This window comes from Schistocerca piceifrons, chromosome 1 (assembly GCF_021461385.2).
Source record: "Schistocerca piceifrons isolate TAMUIC-IGC-003096 chromosome 1, iqSchPice1.1, whole genome shotgun sequence".
NCBI classification, from domain to species: Eukaryota; Metazoa; Arthropoda; class Insecta; order Orthoptera; family Acrididae; genus Schistocerca; species Schistocerca piceifrons.
This window is the reverse complement of record NC_060138.1, coordinates 1,202,124,938-1,202,146,601: the sequence shown is the minus strand read 5'-3', so window position 1 is coordinate 1,202,146,601 and position 21,664 is coordinate 1,202,124,938. Positions and strand designations below refer to the sequence as shown.

General features: G+C 38.0%; 1 protein-coding gene across 1 annotated transcript in view; it reads right to left on the bottom strand.

The window, feature by feature from the left end:
* LOC124779320 (lysosomal alpha-mannosidase-like) overlaps positions 1–21,664 on the bottom strand; it is a 270,837-nt gene that overhangs the window by 134,723 nt on the left and 114,450 nt on the right. Inside the window, exons 5-6 of the mRNA XM_047253703.1 lie at positions 16,605–16,810; positions 1,072–1,208 (exon numbers count right to left, since the gene is read on the bottom strand). Coding sequence (XP_047109659.1) covers positions 1,072–1,208; positions 16,605–16,810 — 343 coding nt within the window. The remainder of the gene's footprint in view (positions 1–1,071; positions 1,209–16,604; positions 16,811–21,664) is intronic.

The following is a 21,664-nucleotide window of genomic DNA, read 5'->3' as shown; positions in this document are numbered from 1 at the left end:
CCATGCTTTCATATAATCACCTATCACCCTCAAAGCAACAGGCTAGTTGAAAGGTGGCACCATACCCAGAAAGCCACAATGGACCAATGTGTTGCCAGCAGTCCTGTTGGGTATAGGGACTGTACACAAGGATGATCTGAAATTCTCACTTGCAGAAGTGTTGTATGGTGACTGTTTCACACTGTGGCAGACTTCCTTTTAGCTTCTTTGTCTGTGACTACTTTACAATTACTGTAATTGGCATGCACAGTCAAATGAAACATAGCTCACATCTGCAAGCCACTGCCTCAAGCCTACAGTGTACAGCAAGTTTTTTTTACCCAGGACACTATGATATTTCCCGCACATTATGCTATGAGATGACACAGTTTGGGCTCACACCAACAACCATATTCTGCCCCTACAGAGTCATTTTCAACGGGTGGAACCAGACATTTTCCATGTTAGTGAAATGCAACCATTCAGTGGTATCAGTAAAGCGCCTCAAATCTGTTTGGGTGCTGGCAGAACAGAGGGATGATAATCTTCCTTCATGACCAATGGATCTTTCAATTGCTTCCAACTCAACTGTTTTGGAACCTCATGCAGATAAAACTACTTCAGTGGCACAGTTCAAAGTCTGTTCTTCTGCTCCAAGCATCACTGACAACAACTCACCCCACTCCCTCTAAACCACTTCTCTTCATCCTATAACATTTCTTCACGATTACGTGTCAGACTAGGATTCCTCTCCTGCTCTCCCAGGGGTACTCTGCACTGAAGGGGATGGGGCTGTGTTGCAGCATCAATCAACAAAATTGACATCAACCACCAAGTTGATATGAAACACAATGAGTAAGTGTGTCTCATTATATAAATGATTGTTTTTCTGTTCCCGTTATTGCCTTGTGTCATGTATTATGGCCTCAAGTGTTTTCTTATTACTGTGTGAGTATTCATATCAATAAGATTAGTAATATTGGCATCATTATCTGAATATTATTCAAAATACTCACCACTGCAGAATTCCTGCAAAGACTTGAGTATAGTAAATAATTATATTACTGTATACTGTTAACTTCTGATACTTACTCGTGAATCAACATTATAATCTGGGCTATTAATATCATCAATAATTGGTTCATCTTCACAATTAATGTCAAAACAAAAACCAGATGGAGGAGCATACGTTCCATTGAATGCTACAGTAAAGAGGCGAGATGCTGTACCTAGAACATGTAACATCCTATGTCAAACTTAATATTTTAACAAAAATATTGAAAAGACTGAATTCCCTACCAGAGACAATCTAAAAATGTAACTTTTACTATGTTCAGTATGTCCTAGAAGATGCACATTATTGGGTCATGATCATTTACAGAAATAAAATTGTAGTTTTACATACAACTATGATACAGTAAACTGCAAAAGCTTCAGCATAGAAAAAAATGGGGAGGGCAAAAAGATGCCATTTCATTTCTTGATGGAGAAATACATCCATGATAGAGGCAGGTGAATATTCAGATTTTGCACAACTGTGAAACATGGAATGGTCTCAATCACACAATTCTTTATTAAGCCTTATGGTTTACAATATTTCATCATCAGATAGGAGATTTAAATCACACTTTGGTAAAAGGTTCATGAAATTGAGCACACAGACTGAATATAATAAGGATCTCATCTCATATAGGCATAGGTATAGGCACTGTCAAATATCCCTGTAAGAGATGAGATCTATATGATCACTTTCATCAGTCTTTTACTAAATTTTGATTTAAATCTTCTGTCTGGTGATAAAAATATCGAAATGTGTAATGCTTAATAAAGGATTGTACAATCAAGTATTTCCTATATTTCAAAATTGAGCCATGTGAACGGTATGTCAAATGCTACACAGAAGGTATCATACATAATTGTAAAAGAGAAGTAACAGCCAGAAAAAGTTACATATATGATTGCTGTAGCAAAGGGAAAGAAATGTGTGAATGATACCTGCAAAAACCATCTTAATGTACACAATGGAAATTACAGAAACCAAATCGATTACAGGTAAATGGTTTGTGAGTCTTACTTTTAACACTATACAATGGCATCTGTTTCTCTGTCTCTTTCTCTCTCATTCTACCTCCCCTTCACATTTGATTAATAGGTAATGTGTGTGAAGAGGATTAGTATAATCTCCTCTAAACATCTTTATCCAACTTGCATGTAGAGTCAGTAGGATTTCTCCATATTTGTCACTGAAAACTGACTTCTTCATTTTTATAAACAATCTTCTGTGAGAATACAGGCATAGTTTTTTTTTGTTACAATACATCCCTGTTTTCCAAAATACAGGGAGGGGGGATGGGGGGAAGCCTTTTTGAATAATATTTTTTTCAGTTAAGCCATGAACATCTAATATGTACTACAGTATTTTGTATTACACACATTTTTGAAAGTTTTGAAGTTCAAACAGATTTAAAAAATGTCTTTGTAGGCTAAAATCAAACAATGGAAAATCGAGGATCGAATGTAACAATATTCTGAAAAGCATTGTTGCTACTCACAATATAGTGGAGATGCCGTGTCGCAGATAGGCACAACAAAAAGACTGTCACAAAATAGGCTTTCAGCCAAGAATGCCTTTGTCAAAAATAGGTGAAACACACACACACACACACACGCACACACACACACACACACACACACACACACACACACACACACACACACATGCAACTCACGCGCTCATGACCACAGTCCCTGGCAGCTGGAGCCAGACTATGTGCAGCAGCACATTATGGGAGAGGCAACTGGTTGGGGGTAAGGAGGAGGCTGGGGCAGAGAGGGGGAGGGATAACAGGGTAGGGGTAGGTGACGATGAAGTGCTGCTGGGGAGCGTGCAGGGATGAGGCGGAGAGAGGTTACGGCAGCTAGGTGCAGCCAGAAGGTTAGAAGGTGAGGGGGGGGGGGGGGAGGTGAGGGTAGTAGAAAAGGAGAGTAGTAAAAAGACTGTGTGTGTTGGTGGAATAGAGAGCCATGTAATGCTGGAATGGGAACAAGGAAGAAGATAGATGGATGAGGACAATGACTAATGAAGGTTGAGACCAGAAGGATTATGGGAATGTAGGATATATTGCACAATTCACAAAAGCTGGTATTGGTGGGAAGGATCCATATGCCACAGGCTGTGAAGCAGTCATTGAAGTAGAAATGATGCGTTGAGCAGCATGCTCAGTAAGAAGGTGGTCATTTGTTTCTTGGCCACAGTTTGTCAGTGGCTATTCATGCGGACAAACAGCTTGTTGGTTGTCATGACCATAGGTGACATTTATGACTTGACTAGAGTAGGTGGTGGTGGGAGAATGTATGGAATAGGTCTTGTATCTAGATCTATTACAGGGATATGAGCCATGAGCTTAAGGGTTGGGAGCAGATGTTGTGTAGGAATGGATGAGTATATTGTGTAGTTTCAGTGGGCAGCAGAATACCACTGTGGGAGAGATGGAAAGGCTAGTGCGAGGACATTTCTCATTTCAGGGCACGACGAGAGGTAGTCGAGACTCCTCCCTGCAATCCCTTCTCCTCCCCGCCCCAGCATCCTCCTTATCCCCAGCCAGTTGGCTTTCCCAACATGCACTGTTGCTGCTGCTCATAGTGTGGCTTCAGTTGCCACAGACCGTGGTCATGTGTGTGTATGCTGCATTTCCGCGCACGTGTGTGTGTGTGTGTGTGTGTGTGTGTGTCTGTGTGTGTGTGTGTGTGTGTGTGTGTGTGTGTGTGTGTGGTGTGAGAGAGAGAGAGAGAGAGAGAGAGAGAGAGAGAGATCTGTTTGTTGGTCAAAAGCTTATTTTGTGACAATCTTTTTATTGACCTTATCTGCGACTCAGCATCTCTGCTATATGATGAATAGAAACTATCCTTTTATAATCTTTGTACGGAACACTTACATTCTATATCAAAGTCAAAATTACTGTTCTAGGATTACAGTACATCAATATACAGTATACTGTACTTCACTGTTTATAGCATAGCACAAAAATACACATACAAGGAAACAAATAATCACTTGAATGCTCTATTGTTGGCAGTGTAGTTTTGTTTAGACTGGTGAGTCGGTATGTGGGCAAACAATTCAAGACCAGGCTTTCACCTTTCCCTGCTAACCAAAGTCCAGCACACTCTAACCTCTTTCTTTTGTTTATGATTTTCAGAGTCATTTCAGATAACCTGGGTTTCAGGTGAGCTGGGTTTGGTTAACCAGGCTTTCACTGTATTTGTGATTTTATGCTATAGTGTCCTTCTTTACTGAAAATTCACACAATCCTCACACAGTTGTGCAATATTCAAATACCTGTCTTCCATTTAATTACGAAAGTAAGGTTTTGCCCTGAGAAAGCACAACTATTCTTTTTTAACACAGATAAGTTTTGATGAAGTTTCATTATTGCCAGTGGGTTTATGTCTTTCCTTAGTATTGCATTTAGATGTTTGTATAGGTGGCTGTCATTTGCAGTAAGCTGATAGTTTGCTCTATTTAGCTTTTTTTTAACTTACACTTGTTCACACTTATATGTAAGCTGTACTTTCTAATACATATAGTGTCATTGTTTTATTAGACATTCACAAGTCTTTCATGGGAAAAAAAAGATGAAGTGAGTAAAACAGTTTCCAAATTCTTTAATTCCAAATATATATGCGCTGCTATTGGATGTTTAATTATATTGCTAAAAGACCAGTTGACATTATACGTAGGTCACTTGTTTCTAAATAGGTCACCTATTTTCCAAGACACCATAACACATTACTTCAATTTAGTGTTTCCAAAAACCAAGAGGAAAAGGAAAAAATCTCGAAAATAAGCAGTGGATCATGAAGTAAGTAATAGAACAGAGAGCTACCTTAAGAGAAATGAAACAGAGAGAAAATATTGAAACCTACAAGCAGCACCAGAAGAAATACAGGCAGTTGATAAGACAAGAAAAAACAAAATCAATTAATGAGACTATTTCAAAATCAACAAATAAAATGAGAGCAGCCTGGAATATAATTAACTCTGAGAGAGGCAAGAAAAAATACTCACATAAAACAAATGAAATAGAAACTATGACAGTAAATAACAAAATCATGACAGATAAAACAAAAATTGCCGACATCCTGAATAATAACTGCACAGATGCAATAGAAAAACTAATGCATGGGTATAATAGCCAAGGAACTCACCAACTATTGTGACAGATAAGCCAAGCCACTCAATGTTCCTGAAACCAGTGTCTGAAAAGAAACTGACAAATGATATGAAAAAGCTAGAAGCAAAAAAGTCTGCTGGACATGATGAAGTGTCAGACTACCTAATCAAGCAGATGGCAGCAGATATAATTACACCACTACCGTATATTGCCAACTGCTCATTCCAAGAAGGAGTATTTCCAGATGACTCAAATTAGTTAAAGTAGTAGCTGTATACAAAAAAGGAAAGCACAACGACCCTAACAAGTACAGGCCAGTATCTTTAGTATCAGGCTTTTCGAAAATATTAGAAATTCTCATGCTAAACAGACTAACTACCTATTTGGAAAAATGTAATGTAATAACTGCAGCACAGCACAGATATCAGAAAGGGAAATCGACGGAAAAAACAACTGAATCATTAACAGAATCAATCGTACAGGTTTTGAACAACAATATGGTAGTGTCTGGAGTTTTTCTTGATCTATCCAAGGCATTTGACACAGTTGATCATACAGTCCTAGTATAGAAACTAGAGAATACTGGTATTCGTGGACATGCAGCAAACTGGATAATATCATATCTAAGTAACAGGAGACAATATGTAGCTATTAATAACAGAAGTTGATAGCATTAAGTATGGTTACCTCAAGGATCTGTAATGGGACCTGTTCAATTTATTTGTGAATAATATACAAACATGTGAAAATGAAATCAAAATATTTTATGCTGATAATATGACTATGCTAAATGTTTCCAACAATTTGGAGGCACTTGAGCAAAATACATTCATATCAGTCAGTAGCGCAGCACAATGTCTCTCTGCAAATGAGTTAATTATTAAGCTGAAAAAAACTATGTACATGGTCTTCAAAAGTAAACAAAAAGAAGAACATACTGATGTTTACTTAGCTGAAAAAGGACTGGAAGAAGTAGCTTCAGTTAAGTTTTTGGGCGTTACAATAGAGAGTGAGCTAATTGGAAACAGCAGATAAATACTGTTTCCAGTAAGCCAAGCAAAGTGATATTTATAATGAAACAACTGGCTCAGTATACTCAATGAGACCTCTTGTGTACTGTCTACCATGGACTTTTTGAACCATACATGCAATATGGAATCACAGTATGGGGGAACTCAACTATCACAGGAATGAAGAGAATATTCACATTACAGAAGCAAGCCATTCAAATTATATTGAAAAAGAAGCAAAAAGAGTTGTGTAAAAGTTGTTTCAAAGAACTAAACATTCTGACCTTTCCATCACTGTATATATCCAAGACCATTGTGAGTGCAATATGTAATCACACAAAACTGGAGACTAATGAGACTATTCATACACACAACACTAGAAACAGAAAACAACTGGGGTGCATTCCACATAGACTTAAGATTTTTGAAAAAGGACTCAAATACTCTGGCATCAAGTTAATACAAGCCATGCCAAGGGAATTACAAGACCTCAAAACTGAGAAAACATACCTCACAAAACTAAAAATGTTTTGATAGAAGGAGAATTTTATAGCGTAGCTAACTACATTAGCAAACAGTGATCAAAAGTTCATCCTGTGAGTGATAAATCTCACGTATCATAAAAAGACCTAGCAAAAGAAATCAGTGTTAAAGAAATTAACTATGATTAGGAACCACTGATGTGTAATATAAGCTAGTTATATCTCACAAAATTATTGTTTTTTTTGTAAGTACCATGTATCAGAAGTCATTTTTTTACCATATAATATTATGAATATACTGCATTATAAGTTATTGTGTATGATGTAATATTATAAATATACTATGAAAGCTCCTATGTATATTTAAATGTGTAAGCTATTTTACGTACTTTTATATTTCATATTATCTACATTGTAAGCCTAATGACCTGTCCTATGCTATAAGTACATATCTGTACAAAAGGTAATTTACGGGACCAATAAAAATCACAATCACAATAAATACTTTGAGTACCAGTATTAATTTTTTTTCAATTTTCACTCAAAATCAGAAAAGTTATCCCAGTATTGATAGATGATGATTAACAATGCCCCCAGAGCTACTAACTGGTTTATGTTGTGCCAGACAACTCATAAACATCTGAACTGTTCATGTGCAAATAAGTAATTATGTTTAAGATAATAACCTTCTTTGTAACAACTAATATGTGTTTTGTCCTGGTAAAAATACCACTGTAGCTATTATGGAAAATGATCATATTCTAAACCTTCAAGTGTACGAAGATGGTATCTTATGTATTGCACAATATGAGTAAAGCATTTGACTGCATTTCTTTTAAAGTATTACTAACAAAATTTGGGTATTGTGGTGTGCAAAAATCTACATTAGCTGTAATTTCCCAAGACAGTTTGTTTTAGTTACATGTAGACAATCCCTCTTAATAAAAACTAGTACTGGTTTTACATGGACCTCTGACTTTGACCGATTCTTTCTCACTGTGGTACATCAAAGATCTGCTACACTGTACTTTTTATGCTGATGGTACAACACTATTCATTTTGCATCATGAGATCCAAACTCCTGATAAGATTACACAGGAAACACTTAACTCTAATTAAATTAGTTTGCAAATTATAAATTTGCTTATAAGACACACAAAACCAAACTCTTGAGAGATTAATATTGACGTCAAGCTGAGTTAGGCAGAACATATTAACCAAGTTTTCAAAAAGATCTCACAAGTGTCTTACCTCATATTTTGGGCTATATCAGTCAAATATCTCAGTCACACTAACACAATATCAGATACAATGCAAACATAGAAATTCTGGAGCACATGCAAGCAAGAACAGAAAAGTCGCACAAACCAATCTCCTAAAAATGTTTAATAAATTTCCTCTCTCTGTTCAATCTATGCCATTTAGAGGTTTCAAACTGAAATTATATAGCTCAGCGATGGAAAACCCTTGTTACAATATAAAACAGTTACATCATTTGGACAGAAGAATGCTGAAGATTAGATGAGTAGATCACATAACTAATGAGGAAGTGTTGAATAGAATTGGAGAGAAGAGGAGTTTGTGGCACAACTTGACCAGAAGAAGGGATCGGTTGGTAGAACATGTTCTGAGGCATCAAGGGATCACAAATTTAATACTGGAGGGCAGCGTGGAGGGTAAAAATCGTAAGGGGGAGACCAAGAGATGAATACACTAAGCAGATTCAGAAGGATGTAGGTTGCAGTAGGTACTGGGAGATGAAGAAGCTTGCACAGGATAGAGTAGCATGGAGAGCTGCATCACCACATTTCCAAAGCTTCTATTCTCTTCTTGTCCAAACTATTTATTGTTCATGTTTCACTTCCATACATGGCTACACTCCATACAAATACTTTCAGAAGCGACTTGCTGACACTTAAATCTATAATCGATGTTAACAAATTTCTCTTCTTCAGAAACACTTTCCTAGCCATTGCCAGTCTACATTTTATATTCTCTCTACTTAGACCATCATCAGTTATTTTGCTCCCCAAATAGCAAAACTCCTTTACTACTTTAAGTGTCTCATTTCCTAGTATAATTCCCGCAGCATCACCTGATTTAATTTGACTACAGTCCATTATCCTCGTTTTGCTTTTGTTGATGTTCATCTTATATCCTCCTTTTAAGACACTGTCCATTCCGTTCAGCTGCTCTTCCAGGTCCTTTGCTGTCTCTGACAGAATTACAATGTCATTGGTGAACCTCTAAAGTTTTTATTTCTTCTCCATGGATTTTAATGCCTACTCCAAACTTTTCTTTTGTTTCCTTTACTGCTTGCTCAATATACAGATTGAATAACATCAGGGATAGGCTACAACCCTGTCTCACTCCCTTCCCAACCACTGCTTCCCTTTCATGCCCCTCGACTCCTATAACTGCCATCTGGTTTCTGTACAAATTGTACATAGCCTTTCACTCCCTGTATTTTACCCCTGCCACCTTCAGAATTTGAAAGAGAGTATTCCAGTCAACATTGTCAAAAGCTCTCTCTACGTCTACAAATGCTGGAAACGTAGGTTTGCCTTTCCTTAATCTATTTTCTAAGATAAGTTGGAGGGTCAGTATTGCCTCACGTGTTCCAACATTTCTACGGAATCCAAACTGATCTTCCCCAAAATCAATTTCTACCAGTTTTTCCATTTGTCTGTAAAGAATTCGTGTTAGTATTTTGCAGCCGTGGCTTATTAAACTGATAGTTCAGTAATTTTCACATCTGTCAACACCTGCTTTCTTTGGGATTGGAATTATTATATTCTGCTTGAAGTCTGAGGGTATTTCGCCTGTCTCATACATCTTCCTCACCAGATGGTAGAGTTTTGTTAGGCTTGACTGGAATGTTGTCTACTCCTGGGGCCTTGTTTCGACTTAGGTCTTTCAGTGCTCTGTCAAACTCTTCACGCAGTATCATATCTCCTATTTAATCTTCACCTACATTCTCTTCCATTTCTATAATATTGTCCTGAAGAACATCGCCCTTGTATAGACCCTCTATGTACTCCTTCCACCTTTCTACTTTCCCTTCTTTGCTTAGAACTGGGTTTCCATCTGAGCTCTTTGATATTCATGCAAGTGGTTCTCTTCTCTCCAAAGGTCTCTTTAATTTTCCTGTAGGCAGCATCTATCATACCCCTAGTGATATGCACCTCTACATCCTTACATTTGTCCTCTAGCCATCCCTGATTAGCCATTTTGCACTTCCTGTCAATCTCATATATATATATGAGGATCTAGTAGGTAAAAAGACGAGGGCTAATAGAAATCCTTGGGTAACATAAGAGATATTGAATTTAATTGATGAAAGGAGAAAATATAAAAATGCAGTAAATGAAGTGGGCAAAAAGGAAAACAAATGTCTCAAAAATGAGATTGACAGGAATTTATACATTAGGCAAGATGGAGAATTATAAGTGCAAAATAAAAAAGAATGCTTCCTACAGGCAATAGTGTTAAAACCCTGATAGTTAACTACCAAAGCAATTGTAACACATTGTCGAAGTTAGAATCACTCTTGGAAAGCAGTGAACCTCACTTATATCAGGTACAAAAAGCTGGTTGTAGCCTGAAATTGATAGTAGTGACATCTGAAAATTTAAATATTTATTGAAAGGTATGCTAATGGGAAATGGAGGAGGTGTATTTGCTGTAATAGAAAAAAATCCCAAATCCACTGAGACTGTTTGGGCAAGGCTCAATGTCACGGGTGGGCATAAAATGGCAATTGGATCCATCTATCTGCCACCAAACTCACCTCCTGATGTAAACTAATATTTAGAGAAAACCTCAGTTTGCTTGTACAAAATCTTACTGTAATTATTGGTGAAGACTAATATCCAGCAGTCAGTTGGGAAAATTACAGTTTCTTAGTGGTGGTTATGACAAGACATCCTGCAAAACAAACATTACTAAATGCCTTCTCTGAAAACTTCCTAGATCAGATAATTTGGAACCCCACTCATAAAGGAAATATATTAGATCTAATAGTAACAAGTGGATTTAACCATTTTGAGGCTGTCCACATTGCAACTGGTGTCAGTGAACTCAACACAATTTGACAACAATGATTACCAAAGTACAAAGGACAACTAAAGCAAGTAGAAAGATATAAATGTTTAGTAAACTAGATAAAAAAGCAATAGCCTCATATCTCGAAGAACAACTTGAAACATTCAGCACAGTGCAGTAGCATGTCAATAGTTGACCATGCATTGAATTCATGTGAACCCAACAGAACAGTTCATAATGGGAGGAACTCTCCATGGTATAGTCACTGAACAGTAACTTGAGAATAATTACTGCATAATAAGTGTAAAAGAAAGCATAGGGCTACAGACAGAGAAATGCACGACGAAATGCATTTGGCTGTCAAGAGGGCAATGTGTGAAGTCTTCAATGACTGCTGTACCAAAATAGTGTCACATGATCATCCACAAAACTCAAAAAAAAATTCTTGTCAGATATAATGGTTGGTGTGAAGTCACTCACAAATGAGGCAGGAACAGAAATTGAAGGTAGCAAAGCAAAAGCTGAAATGTTGCCCCAATTTAATCCTCACACCACTGACCAGATAAGTGAAATAAGTGTTAGTGTCACTGATGTTGAGAGACATCTGAAATCATTAAAATATGAGGGTCATTCCAAAAGAAATGCACACTATTTTTGTAAAAATATAGTTTTCATTCTGCATGTGTGAAAGTTTTACAGTGTGTAGATACATCCTTCCCGCTTGTTTTCAAACTTAGTTCAACCTGTTCCCATGAGTGGCGCCATTACAGCAGGTCTTCAAGATGCCTGCTACGCTTGATGTTCGTCAGAAGCAAGATGCTGTCATAGAATCCCTGTGCTGTGAAAACGAGACAGTCGGAAACATCAACAAGAGGTTGAAAAAGGTGTATGGAGATGCTGCTGTCGATCACAGTACAGTAAGTTGGTGTGCAGGCAGGTTACGTGATGAAAGCGGGCATGGCAATATTAAGGATTGCCCTCACAGCGGCAGGCCTCATACTGTACACACTCCAGACAATGTGCAGAGAGTTAACAAATTGGTGACTGCTGACAGGTGCATCATAGTGAACGAATTGTCATACTGCATTGGGATAGGGGAAGGAAGTGTTTGCAGAATACTGAAAGTGTTGGCGTTGAAAAAGGTTTGTGCCAGGAGGGTTCCCAGGATGTTGACAGTGAATCACAAAGCAACAAGAAAAACGGTGTGCAGCGAACATTTGGAACAGTACGAGAATGGTGGAGATGAATTTCTTGGAAGAATTGTGACAGGTGGTTAAACATGGCTCCATAATTTTTCACCAGAGATGAAGAGGCAATCAATGGAGTGGCATCATGCAAATTCACCCAAGAAAAAAAATTCAAAACCACACCTCTTGTTGGAAAAGTCATGGCTATGGTGTTTTTCAGTTCTGGAGGACTCTTGCTTGTGGACATGATGCCAAGTGGAACCACCATAAATTCTGATGCATATGTGACAACACTGAAGAAACTTCAAGCTCGACTAAGTCGTGTTCGACCACATCAGCAAAAGCAGGATGTTTTGCTGTTGCACGACAATGCACGGCCACATGTCAGTCAAAACACCATGGAAGTGATCACAAAACTCTGATGAACAACACTGAAACACCTGCCTTACAGTCCTGACCTGGCTCCATGTGACTATCATCTCTTTGGGAAACTGAAAGACTCTCTTCGTGGAACAAAGTTTGAAGACGATGACTCCCTTGTGCATGCTGCCAAACAGTGGCACCAACAGGTTGGTCCAGAATTTTACCGTGCGGGTATACAGGCGCTGGTTCCAAGATGGCATAAGGCAGTTGAGAGGGATGGAAATTATCTGGAGAAATGAAAATATTGTTTCTAAAGGATGTATCTACAGACTGTAAAATTTTCAAACATGTGGAATAAAAGATGGATTTAAAAAAAAATAGTGTGCATTTCTTTTGGAGTGACCCTCGTAGAATGAAGCTCCAGGGCCTAATGGAATCCCCGCCAGATTCTATACTGAACTTGCATCTGAGTTAGCCCCTCTCCTGATGAAATCTATTGTAGATCACTCAAACAAAATATCATGGCCAGCAGTTGGGAGATACCACAGGTCATGCCTGTTTACAAGAAAGCAGTAGAAGGGGTCCACAGAAGTACCATCTAGTATTCGACATAGGTTTGTTATTGAATCTTAAAACATATTCTGAGCTCAAACATAATGAAGTATCTTGAACCAGGCAAAATGGATTGTGAAAACTTTGACCGTGTGAAACCCAACTCAAACTTTTCTCAAGTGACATATTGAAAGCTTTGGATCAAGCAGTCAGGTAGATGCAGGATTCCTTGATTCCCAAAAAGCATACAACTCAGTACCTCACCTATTGTTATTGCCAAAAGTATGGCAAAATTTGTGACTGGACTGAGGACTTTTTGGCAGGGAATCATAATCACCTTTCCAGTTGAGTATTAACACAGAGCTACAGGCACTAAGTAGGTCAGCAATATAAGTTAAACGGAATTGCATATGTGTTACTCAAGAAAATGACAGAACTCTGCTACATAAATTTTTGTCTGTCATCAACAAATGATGACACCTCTCCCTCACTACATATTAGATAAATTAAGGAGGCCCCGGGAGTAGACAACATTCCATTAGAACTACTGACAGCCTTGGGAGAGCCAGTCCTGACGAAACTCTACCACCTGGTGAGCAAGATGTATGAGACAAGCGAAATAACCTCAGACTTCAAGAAGCATAGAATAATTCCAATCACAAAGAAAGCAAGTGTTGTCAGATGTGGAAATTACTGAACTATCAGTTTAATAAGGCACGGCTGCAAAATACTAACGCGAATTCTTTACAGACAAATGGAAAAACTGGTAGAAGCTGACCTCGGGGAAGATCAGTTTTGATTCCATAGAAATATTGGAACACGTGAGGCATACTGACCTTACGACTTATCTTAGAAGAAAGATTAAGGAAAGGCAAACCTACGTTCCTAGCATTTGTAGACTTAGAAAAAGCTTTTGACAATGTTGACTGGAATACTCTCTTTCAAATTCTTTAGGTGGGAGGGGTAAAATACAGGGACTGAAAGGCTATTTACAATTTGTACAGAAACCAGATGACAGTTATAAGAGTCGAGGGGCATGAAAGGAAAGCAGTTGTTGGGAAGGGAGTGAGACAGGGTTGTAGCCTCTCCCCATTTTTGAGACATTTGTATTCCTTTTTGCCCACTTCATTTACTGCATTTTTACATTTTCTCCTTTCATCAATTAAATTCAATATCTCTTCTGTTGCCCAAGGATTTCTATTAGCCCTCATCTTTTTACCTACTTGATCCTCTGCTACCTTCATTATTTCATATCTCAAAGCTACCCATTCTTCTTCTACTGTATTTCTTTCCCCCGTTCTTGTCAATTGTTCCCTAATGCTCTCCCTGAAGCTCTCTACAACCTCTGGTTCGTTCAGTTTATCCAGGTCCCATCTCCTCAAATTCCTACCTTTTTGCAGTTTCTTCAGTTTTAATCTACAGCTCATAACCAATATATTGTGGTCGGAGTCCACATCTTCTTGAAGTCTTACAATTTAAAACCTGGTTCCTGAATCTCTGTCTTACCATTATATAATCTATCTGAGACCTTCCAGTATCACCCTGTTATGAGGTGGAAAATCACTTATTGGAACGTTATTACAACACCAGGCATGAAGATGATATGATGCACTTGTCTTCTGTCAAATGGCACTGAATGCTGGCTGAACTAAAGGTAGTCATTAAGGAAAACAGTGAGTTAATGGTTAATATAGTGATGACAAAATGTTTTATGGTCAACATCACCAATTATTTGAATTCATTGTCTTAATGCAAGAGGAGAATCATTTGGTAATAGATATGGTGGAAGACTTATGATTTAAAAAATAAATTAAAGAAAGGTTCATAACATGGAACATTTCCTGTAATTCAAGGCAGTCATTTCCGGACCAGACACAACTGCCTATGTTTTGCTAACTGAAACATTTCATTATGAGTTCTTAAAGAGATTTGGAGACAAGCATGATTAAAGGTGGATTTTGATTTATTTGTCAAACTGCTCTTGCTGTTGGCTGCTAATGTACCTCATTACTTCCATCTTGAGCTGATAGACATACAGGGTAACACCACGCTCAGTGACCTATTCATCCTATTCATGAATTTACAAGACTTTCATAAAATGTTAGCCCACGAGCTATATTGTCAACTGCAGAGACAAACTGCTGAAGTTATTTGCATATTTATCTCAATACATGTGTATGGATATTTTTTTTCTATTATGAAATTGACAAAGTCCCACAAACATTTCAGTTAAAGAGATTTTAGCCTGTATAGCTCCATGTGTTTGTGTTACGAACCACAATTCCAGGTATGTTACAAGCACATATTCTAAAACAGAAATGTATAAAACATCATATCTTTATGTTAAATACCTCTATGTCAAGGTTTTTGTAGTTCTGTTCATTGTATTAACAAAATCTAATGTAAAAAATAAAAAGACGAAAATAAACACACTTGACAAACTCCTGTTTATAAAAGTATGCTGAAGTATTCACCTCCTACAAGTAGTTGCACTGTGTTGCAAACATGTCTTTTTAAGTCACTGCATGCGCAACTGTCACCATTTAGCTGTCTTTCTTGTATGCCTACTCAGAATACGTTTTGTGTATATCCGTAATACGTTTTGTGTATAAGGCATAGTTCATGATCTAAAATTGTTTATCATGAGCACGTACATTTGTTTTTTGGGTAATAAGTTCTTGTACACTACTTATGTACTGTGTGTATGTAATTTGTTTGTTGTTTGTATATGTTTGTCAGTTTATTATGTGTATGTGTTGTTATGTGTTACGTGTAATCAAATGACAAATCCTATATCACATGTGTGATCTATTGGATGCTAAATAAATAAATAGTGTAGTTGTGGGGGAAATCTAAGTACTGGGCAAGTGTAGCTGTGCTCACGGAGCATGAGGGTGGTCCAGGAGTGCAAATCTTGGCCAAGCATGGTCTACACGTATATTAAAGCAATAGCAACCCAGCAGCCACATTTAATGATTCCATAATCTTTTCAAAATTTATTCAGCTCCCCGCTCCCCCCCCCCCCCCCCCCAAAAAAAAAAAAAAAAAAAAAAGTTTAAAATGACTGCATAATGCTGTGTACAATGTCTCATCTTAAATTCTGATTTTGAAACTGATCACAGATTTTGCTATAGACCGTAATTTCTGAAGTTATAGGGTTAAATATTAAATATTTTGGCAATATTAATTCATATTAATACATTTGGATTTCTTACATAATTCCTAAAATTTAATTTCAGAAGGATTGTCTCGTATCTGTGGAATCAACAAGTAATCATCAATTTTGCGCTATTGTTACGAACATGTCATGTATAAAAATAGAAGTTATGTGACAACAATTTATGTTAGAGTCAAAAAGGCAGTGGCTAGGTATAACAATCGACTTTGCATAAACAATTAATTATGAAATTAGTATCTCAAAAGTCAAAGAAACCACTCTTCAGACTGAAGACTGCAACAACAATGTAATAAAGGACACGCATTAATGTGATATCCTTCAGCTTCTACACAAAATAGGGGGGAAAAAACTGAAGACAATAGGTTGAGCTGAATATTCATCTGTATTAACACTTAAAAGTATTAGTTCCTTTCTCATGGAGGAAAGAGGAATTGGTTGGAGAATGTAGGAAAAGCATAAATTTATCAGCTGATAAACAAGACCTCTACTCTCCGCATTTTAAATGCAATATGGTGACTGTTTTCATACTACTCCTGTGAATGGAATGAACATTAATTGCACTATATAGTGGGAAATCCACTGCAACCCACAGAGATTTACAGTAATTTGAAGAGTTTTTGTTTTAGAACTTTTACCTAAATTTGAGCTTCCTTGCCAAATCATCTGGGTGGTTTTCGTGTCGAAGCGATGCTTTAGGTCTTGGTAGTCTGCCCTGGCAAAGAACACACCATCATATCCAAATTGGCTGAACAAAGAAGCCATTTCCCGAGAGTGACCAAATGGGTCAATTTGCCACCCTACATGAGGGCGACCACAGGCTCCAAATGTGTCATTCAATTTCCTGGAACAAGCAAAAATGATGGACTGGAGTACATTTAATTATGTTACAAAATTACCACAAGTTTTCAGATGCTAATCAGTTAGTTAATAGCTTGTATGTTCCATGGATTACAATTGCAAACTCTCAATATGGTGTGGAATGAGTCTGCTTTACAGTTATAGTACATCTTCTCAGTGGAAAACATAACAACATGCTGACCAATTACATTATTTGTGAAGTGTTTTTCTTACATGCTTACCGTGATTTGTTGTTGTTGTTGTGGTCTTCAGTCCTGAGACTGGTTTGATGCAGCTCTCCTTACTAATCTATCCTGTGCAAGCTCCTTCATCTCCCAGTACCTACTGCAACCTACATCCTTCTGAATATGGTTAGTGTATTCATCTCTTGGTCTCCCTCTACGATTTTAACCCTCCACGGTGCCCTCCAACGCTAAATGTGTAATCCCTTGATGCCTCAGGGCATGTCCTACCAACCAATCCCAGTTGTGCCATAAACTTTTCTTCTCCCCAATTCTATTCAATACCTCCTCATTAGTTATGTGATCTACCCATCTAATCGTCAGCAACTGCGGCCCAAAGGACGTTGGCGTCCGCGTGCGAACAGAAGACAACTGGTACAAGTGTGCTAACCATCAAAAATTTGACTCACAAGTTTGAGAGAACTGGTAGTCGGTCGTCCAAAAAGTGTGAAAACGCCTGAAAACATTGAGAAGACACATGCAGTAAACTGTTGTTGTTGTTGTAGTCTTCAGCCCTGAGACTGGTTTGATGCAGCTCTCCATGTTACTCTATCCTGTGCAAGTTTCTTCATTTCCCAGTACCTACTGCAACCTACATCCTTCTGAGTCTGCTTAGTGTATTCATCTCTTGGTCTCACTCTACGAGTTTTACCCTCCACGCTGCCCTCCAATGCGAAATTTGTGATCCCTTGATGCCTCAGAACATGTCCTACCAACCGATCCCCTCTTCTAGTCAAGTTGTGACACAAACTCCTCCTCTCCCCAGTTCTATTCAGTAATTCCTCATTAGTTATGTGATCTACTCATCTAATCTTCAACATTCTTCTGTAGCACCACATTTCGAAAGCGTCTATTCTCTTCTTGTCCAAACTATTTATTGTCCATGTTTCACTTCCACACATGGCTACACTCCATACAAATACTTTCAGAAACGACTTCTTGACATTTAAATCTATACTCGATGTTAGCAAATTTCTCTTCTTCAGAAACGCTTTCCTTGCCATTGCCAGTCTACATTTTATATCCTCTCTACTTCAACCATCATCCGTTATTTTGCTCCCCAAATAGCAAAACTCCTTCACTACTTTAAGTGTCTCATTTCCTAATCTAATTCCCTCAGCATCACCTGACTTAATTCGACTGCATCCCATTATCCTTTTTTTGCTTCTGCTGATGTTCATCTTATATCCTCCTTTCAAGACACTGTCCATTCCGTTCAACTGCTCTTCCAAGTCCTTTGCTGTCTCTGACAGAATTACAATGTCATCAGCGAACCTCCAAGTTTTTATTTCTTCTTCCTGGATTTTAATACCTACTCCAAATTTTTCTTTTGTTTCCTTTACTGCTAGCCTAATATACAGATTGAATACCATCGGAGAGAGGCTACAATCCTGTCTCACTCCCTTCCCAACCATTGCTTCCCTTTCATGCCCCTCGACTCTTATAACTTCCATCTGGCTCCCTGTGTTTTACCCCTGCCATCTTTAGAATTTGAAAGAGAGTATTCCAGTCAACATTGTCAAAAGCTTTCTCTAAGTCTACAAATGCTAGAAACGTAGGTTTGTCTTTCCTTAATCTTTCTTCTAAGATAAGTCATAAGGTCAAATCCAAACTGATCTTCCCCGAGGTCGGCTTCTACCAGTTTTTCCATTAATCTGTACAGAATTCGCGTTAGTATTTTGCAGCTGTGATTTATTAAACTGATAGTTCGATAATTTTCACATCTGTCAACACCTGACTTCTTTGAGATTTGAATTATTAAATTCTTCTTGAAGTCCGAGGGTATTTTGCCTGTCTCGTACATCTTGCTCACCAGATGGTAGAGTTTTGTCAGGACGGCTCTCCCAAGGCCGTCAGTAGTTCTAATGGAATGTTGTCTACTCCCGGGGCCTTGTTTCGACTTAGGTCTTTCAGTGCTCTGTCAAACTCTTCACGCAGTATTGTATCTCCCATTTCATCCTCATCTACATCCTCTTCCATTTCCATAATATTGTCCTCAAGTACATTGCCCTTGTATACACCCTCTATATACTCCTTCCACCTTTCTGCTTTCCCCTCTTTGCGGGTTTCTATCTGAGCTCTTGATATTCATACAAGTGGTACTCTTTTCTCCAAAGGTCTCTTTAATTTTCCTGTAGGCTGTATCTATCTTACCCCTAGTGAGATAAGCCTCTACATCCTTACATTTGTCCTCTAGCCATGCCTGCTTAGCCATTTTGCACTTCCTGTTGATCTCATTTTTGAGACGTTTGTATTCCTTTTTGCCCGCTTCATTTACTGCATTTTTATATTTTCTCCTTTCATCAATTAAATTCAATATCTCTTCTGTTACCCAAGGATTTCTACTAGCCCTCGTCTTTTTACCTACTTGATCCTCTGCTGCCTTCACTACTTCATCCCTCAGAGCTACCCATTCTTCTTCTACTGTATTTCTTTCCCCCATTCCTGTCAATTGTTCCCTTATGCTGTCCCTGAAACTCTGTACAACCTCTGGTTTAGTCATTTTATCCAGGTCCCATCTCCTTAAATTCCCACCTTTTTGCAATTTCTTCAGTTTTAATCTACAGTTCATAACCAATAGATTGTGGTCAGAGTCCACATCTGCCCCTGTAAATGTCCTACAATTTAAAACCTGGTTCCTAAATCTCTGTCTAATTATTATATAATCTTGCAAACTCTCAATATGGTGTGGAATGAGTCTGCTTTACAGTTATAGTACATCTTCTCAGTGGAAAACATAACAACATACTGACCAATTACATTATTTGTTAAGTGTTTTTCTTACATGCTTACTGTGATTTGTACTTAACTATATTCAATATCTATCTCTCTAAATCTGTTAAACATGCAGACATAAAAAACCATAGCCCTAGAAATCCTTCTGTGGAGTAAAAGAAGCTGTCAAGTAGATATAATTTCAATTTGTGTTTGTAGTCAATTTTACTATCCACTTAATTCTTTACATCACTGGATAGATGCTCTACATCATTACAGCATGAAAACAAAAACATGTGCAGTCTGAGAGAATGGAGAGTATGGAGCACACTGATTTACATATGTCACTAGTAAATCAATTGCTTCTGTAGCCACAGTCACTATTGCTCACTTGTGCAGAGGTGCTCATCATCAAGGTAGCCAGTTTAAACTGTGGTAATGGAAGGATTATTTCACCAGCAAATGAAGAAGAGATGGTGACATTGAATTCCTGATTACTAAAACTTCCTGCAGTGCTGTGCACTAAAATCAGATCCATTTTAGGTTACATTATGTACTGACCACTTAGTGATGAAATGGTTGTCAAATGGGGTTCTTAGATATATATAGTGGCCAGTACGGGGCTATGTGAAAGAAGTGGGCCATGTATCAATATTCATTCATTCAGTCATTGACACATCGTGTTCCGTAAATGACATCATGGAGAAGATACACCAGTGATGGTAACAAATCGAGTCATTCATTAGAATGCAGAAGCAGCAACTGTAGGCCTCTTCTGTAAAGAATGCACTGCTAACAACCAGTATAACCAAGACCTTCACACACACATGCAAGCATGCACATGCACAAGCACGCACATGCGCATGAGTACACACACACACGCGCAAAGAGACAAAATGGTCACCCAGTAGTAGTAGTAGTAGTAGTAGTCTCTTTTTACATGGATATAAGACATGTTGAAACACCCCTGTTATGGCCTTTATTAGGTTTTGTGTGATTTACCAAAGCTGCCAAACAGTTAATTAATATGATTATATGACCGAGTGCTTAATGGATGAAAGGCTATTGATTTTTCTGCCATTGTTTCAGGGTATTTCAACTGAGTGCGGCTGTTCTGAGATGGAATAGTTAATGACTGAAAGTTTGTCTATTATTAAAGACCATAAAGGTTGCGATGTACAAACTGATATGTATTTTCTACTAACACACAAATTCTGAGGCAGTTGCTACCTTCACCTAACACATTTAATTACAGTTAAATATCTTTTATTGGTTGCTGATTCTAAGTACTTCGTCACACGCAATGATGATGGTTAACATTCACAACAATCCTCACTGCAATCCATGGTTGTTGCTGGCCGACACGGTTGACGCGAAACACGTAATTCGGCACTTGTCACTTTTGGTTTTATATCACTCGTGAATCGGTACCGATGACAGTCAACCCCACGACCATCAGGGGGACGCGTTCATTTGTCATACTCCAGTGAATTTACCATTTACTGCTCACTCAGCACATCTGCCATTGACACCGAACTTAGCTCAACCACCATTCTTGCCCATCTTCCCAGTACTGTTTCTCACTCGACAATAATCTCACTGCCTCCTGCAGCGCTCGACAATCGACTCCTGCCTGCAATTGACCTGGGTGTCGGATACTAATCATGGATCCCTTACATCCCCACCCTAAAAACCTTCTTTGTTGCCACAGGCAAAAACGAATAATAGCAAAAAATCATCACACAGCATATAAATGAAGATGCGGAACATTAGATTCTGGTTCACATACTGAAAGTTACAACATATCACAAATAATACCCTATTGACTCCACTAGCAAACTGCCCCTAGAGAAACATCATACAACATTAATCTATCTTAGTTAACATAACATGGTAAATAT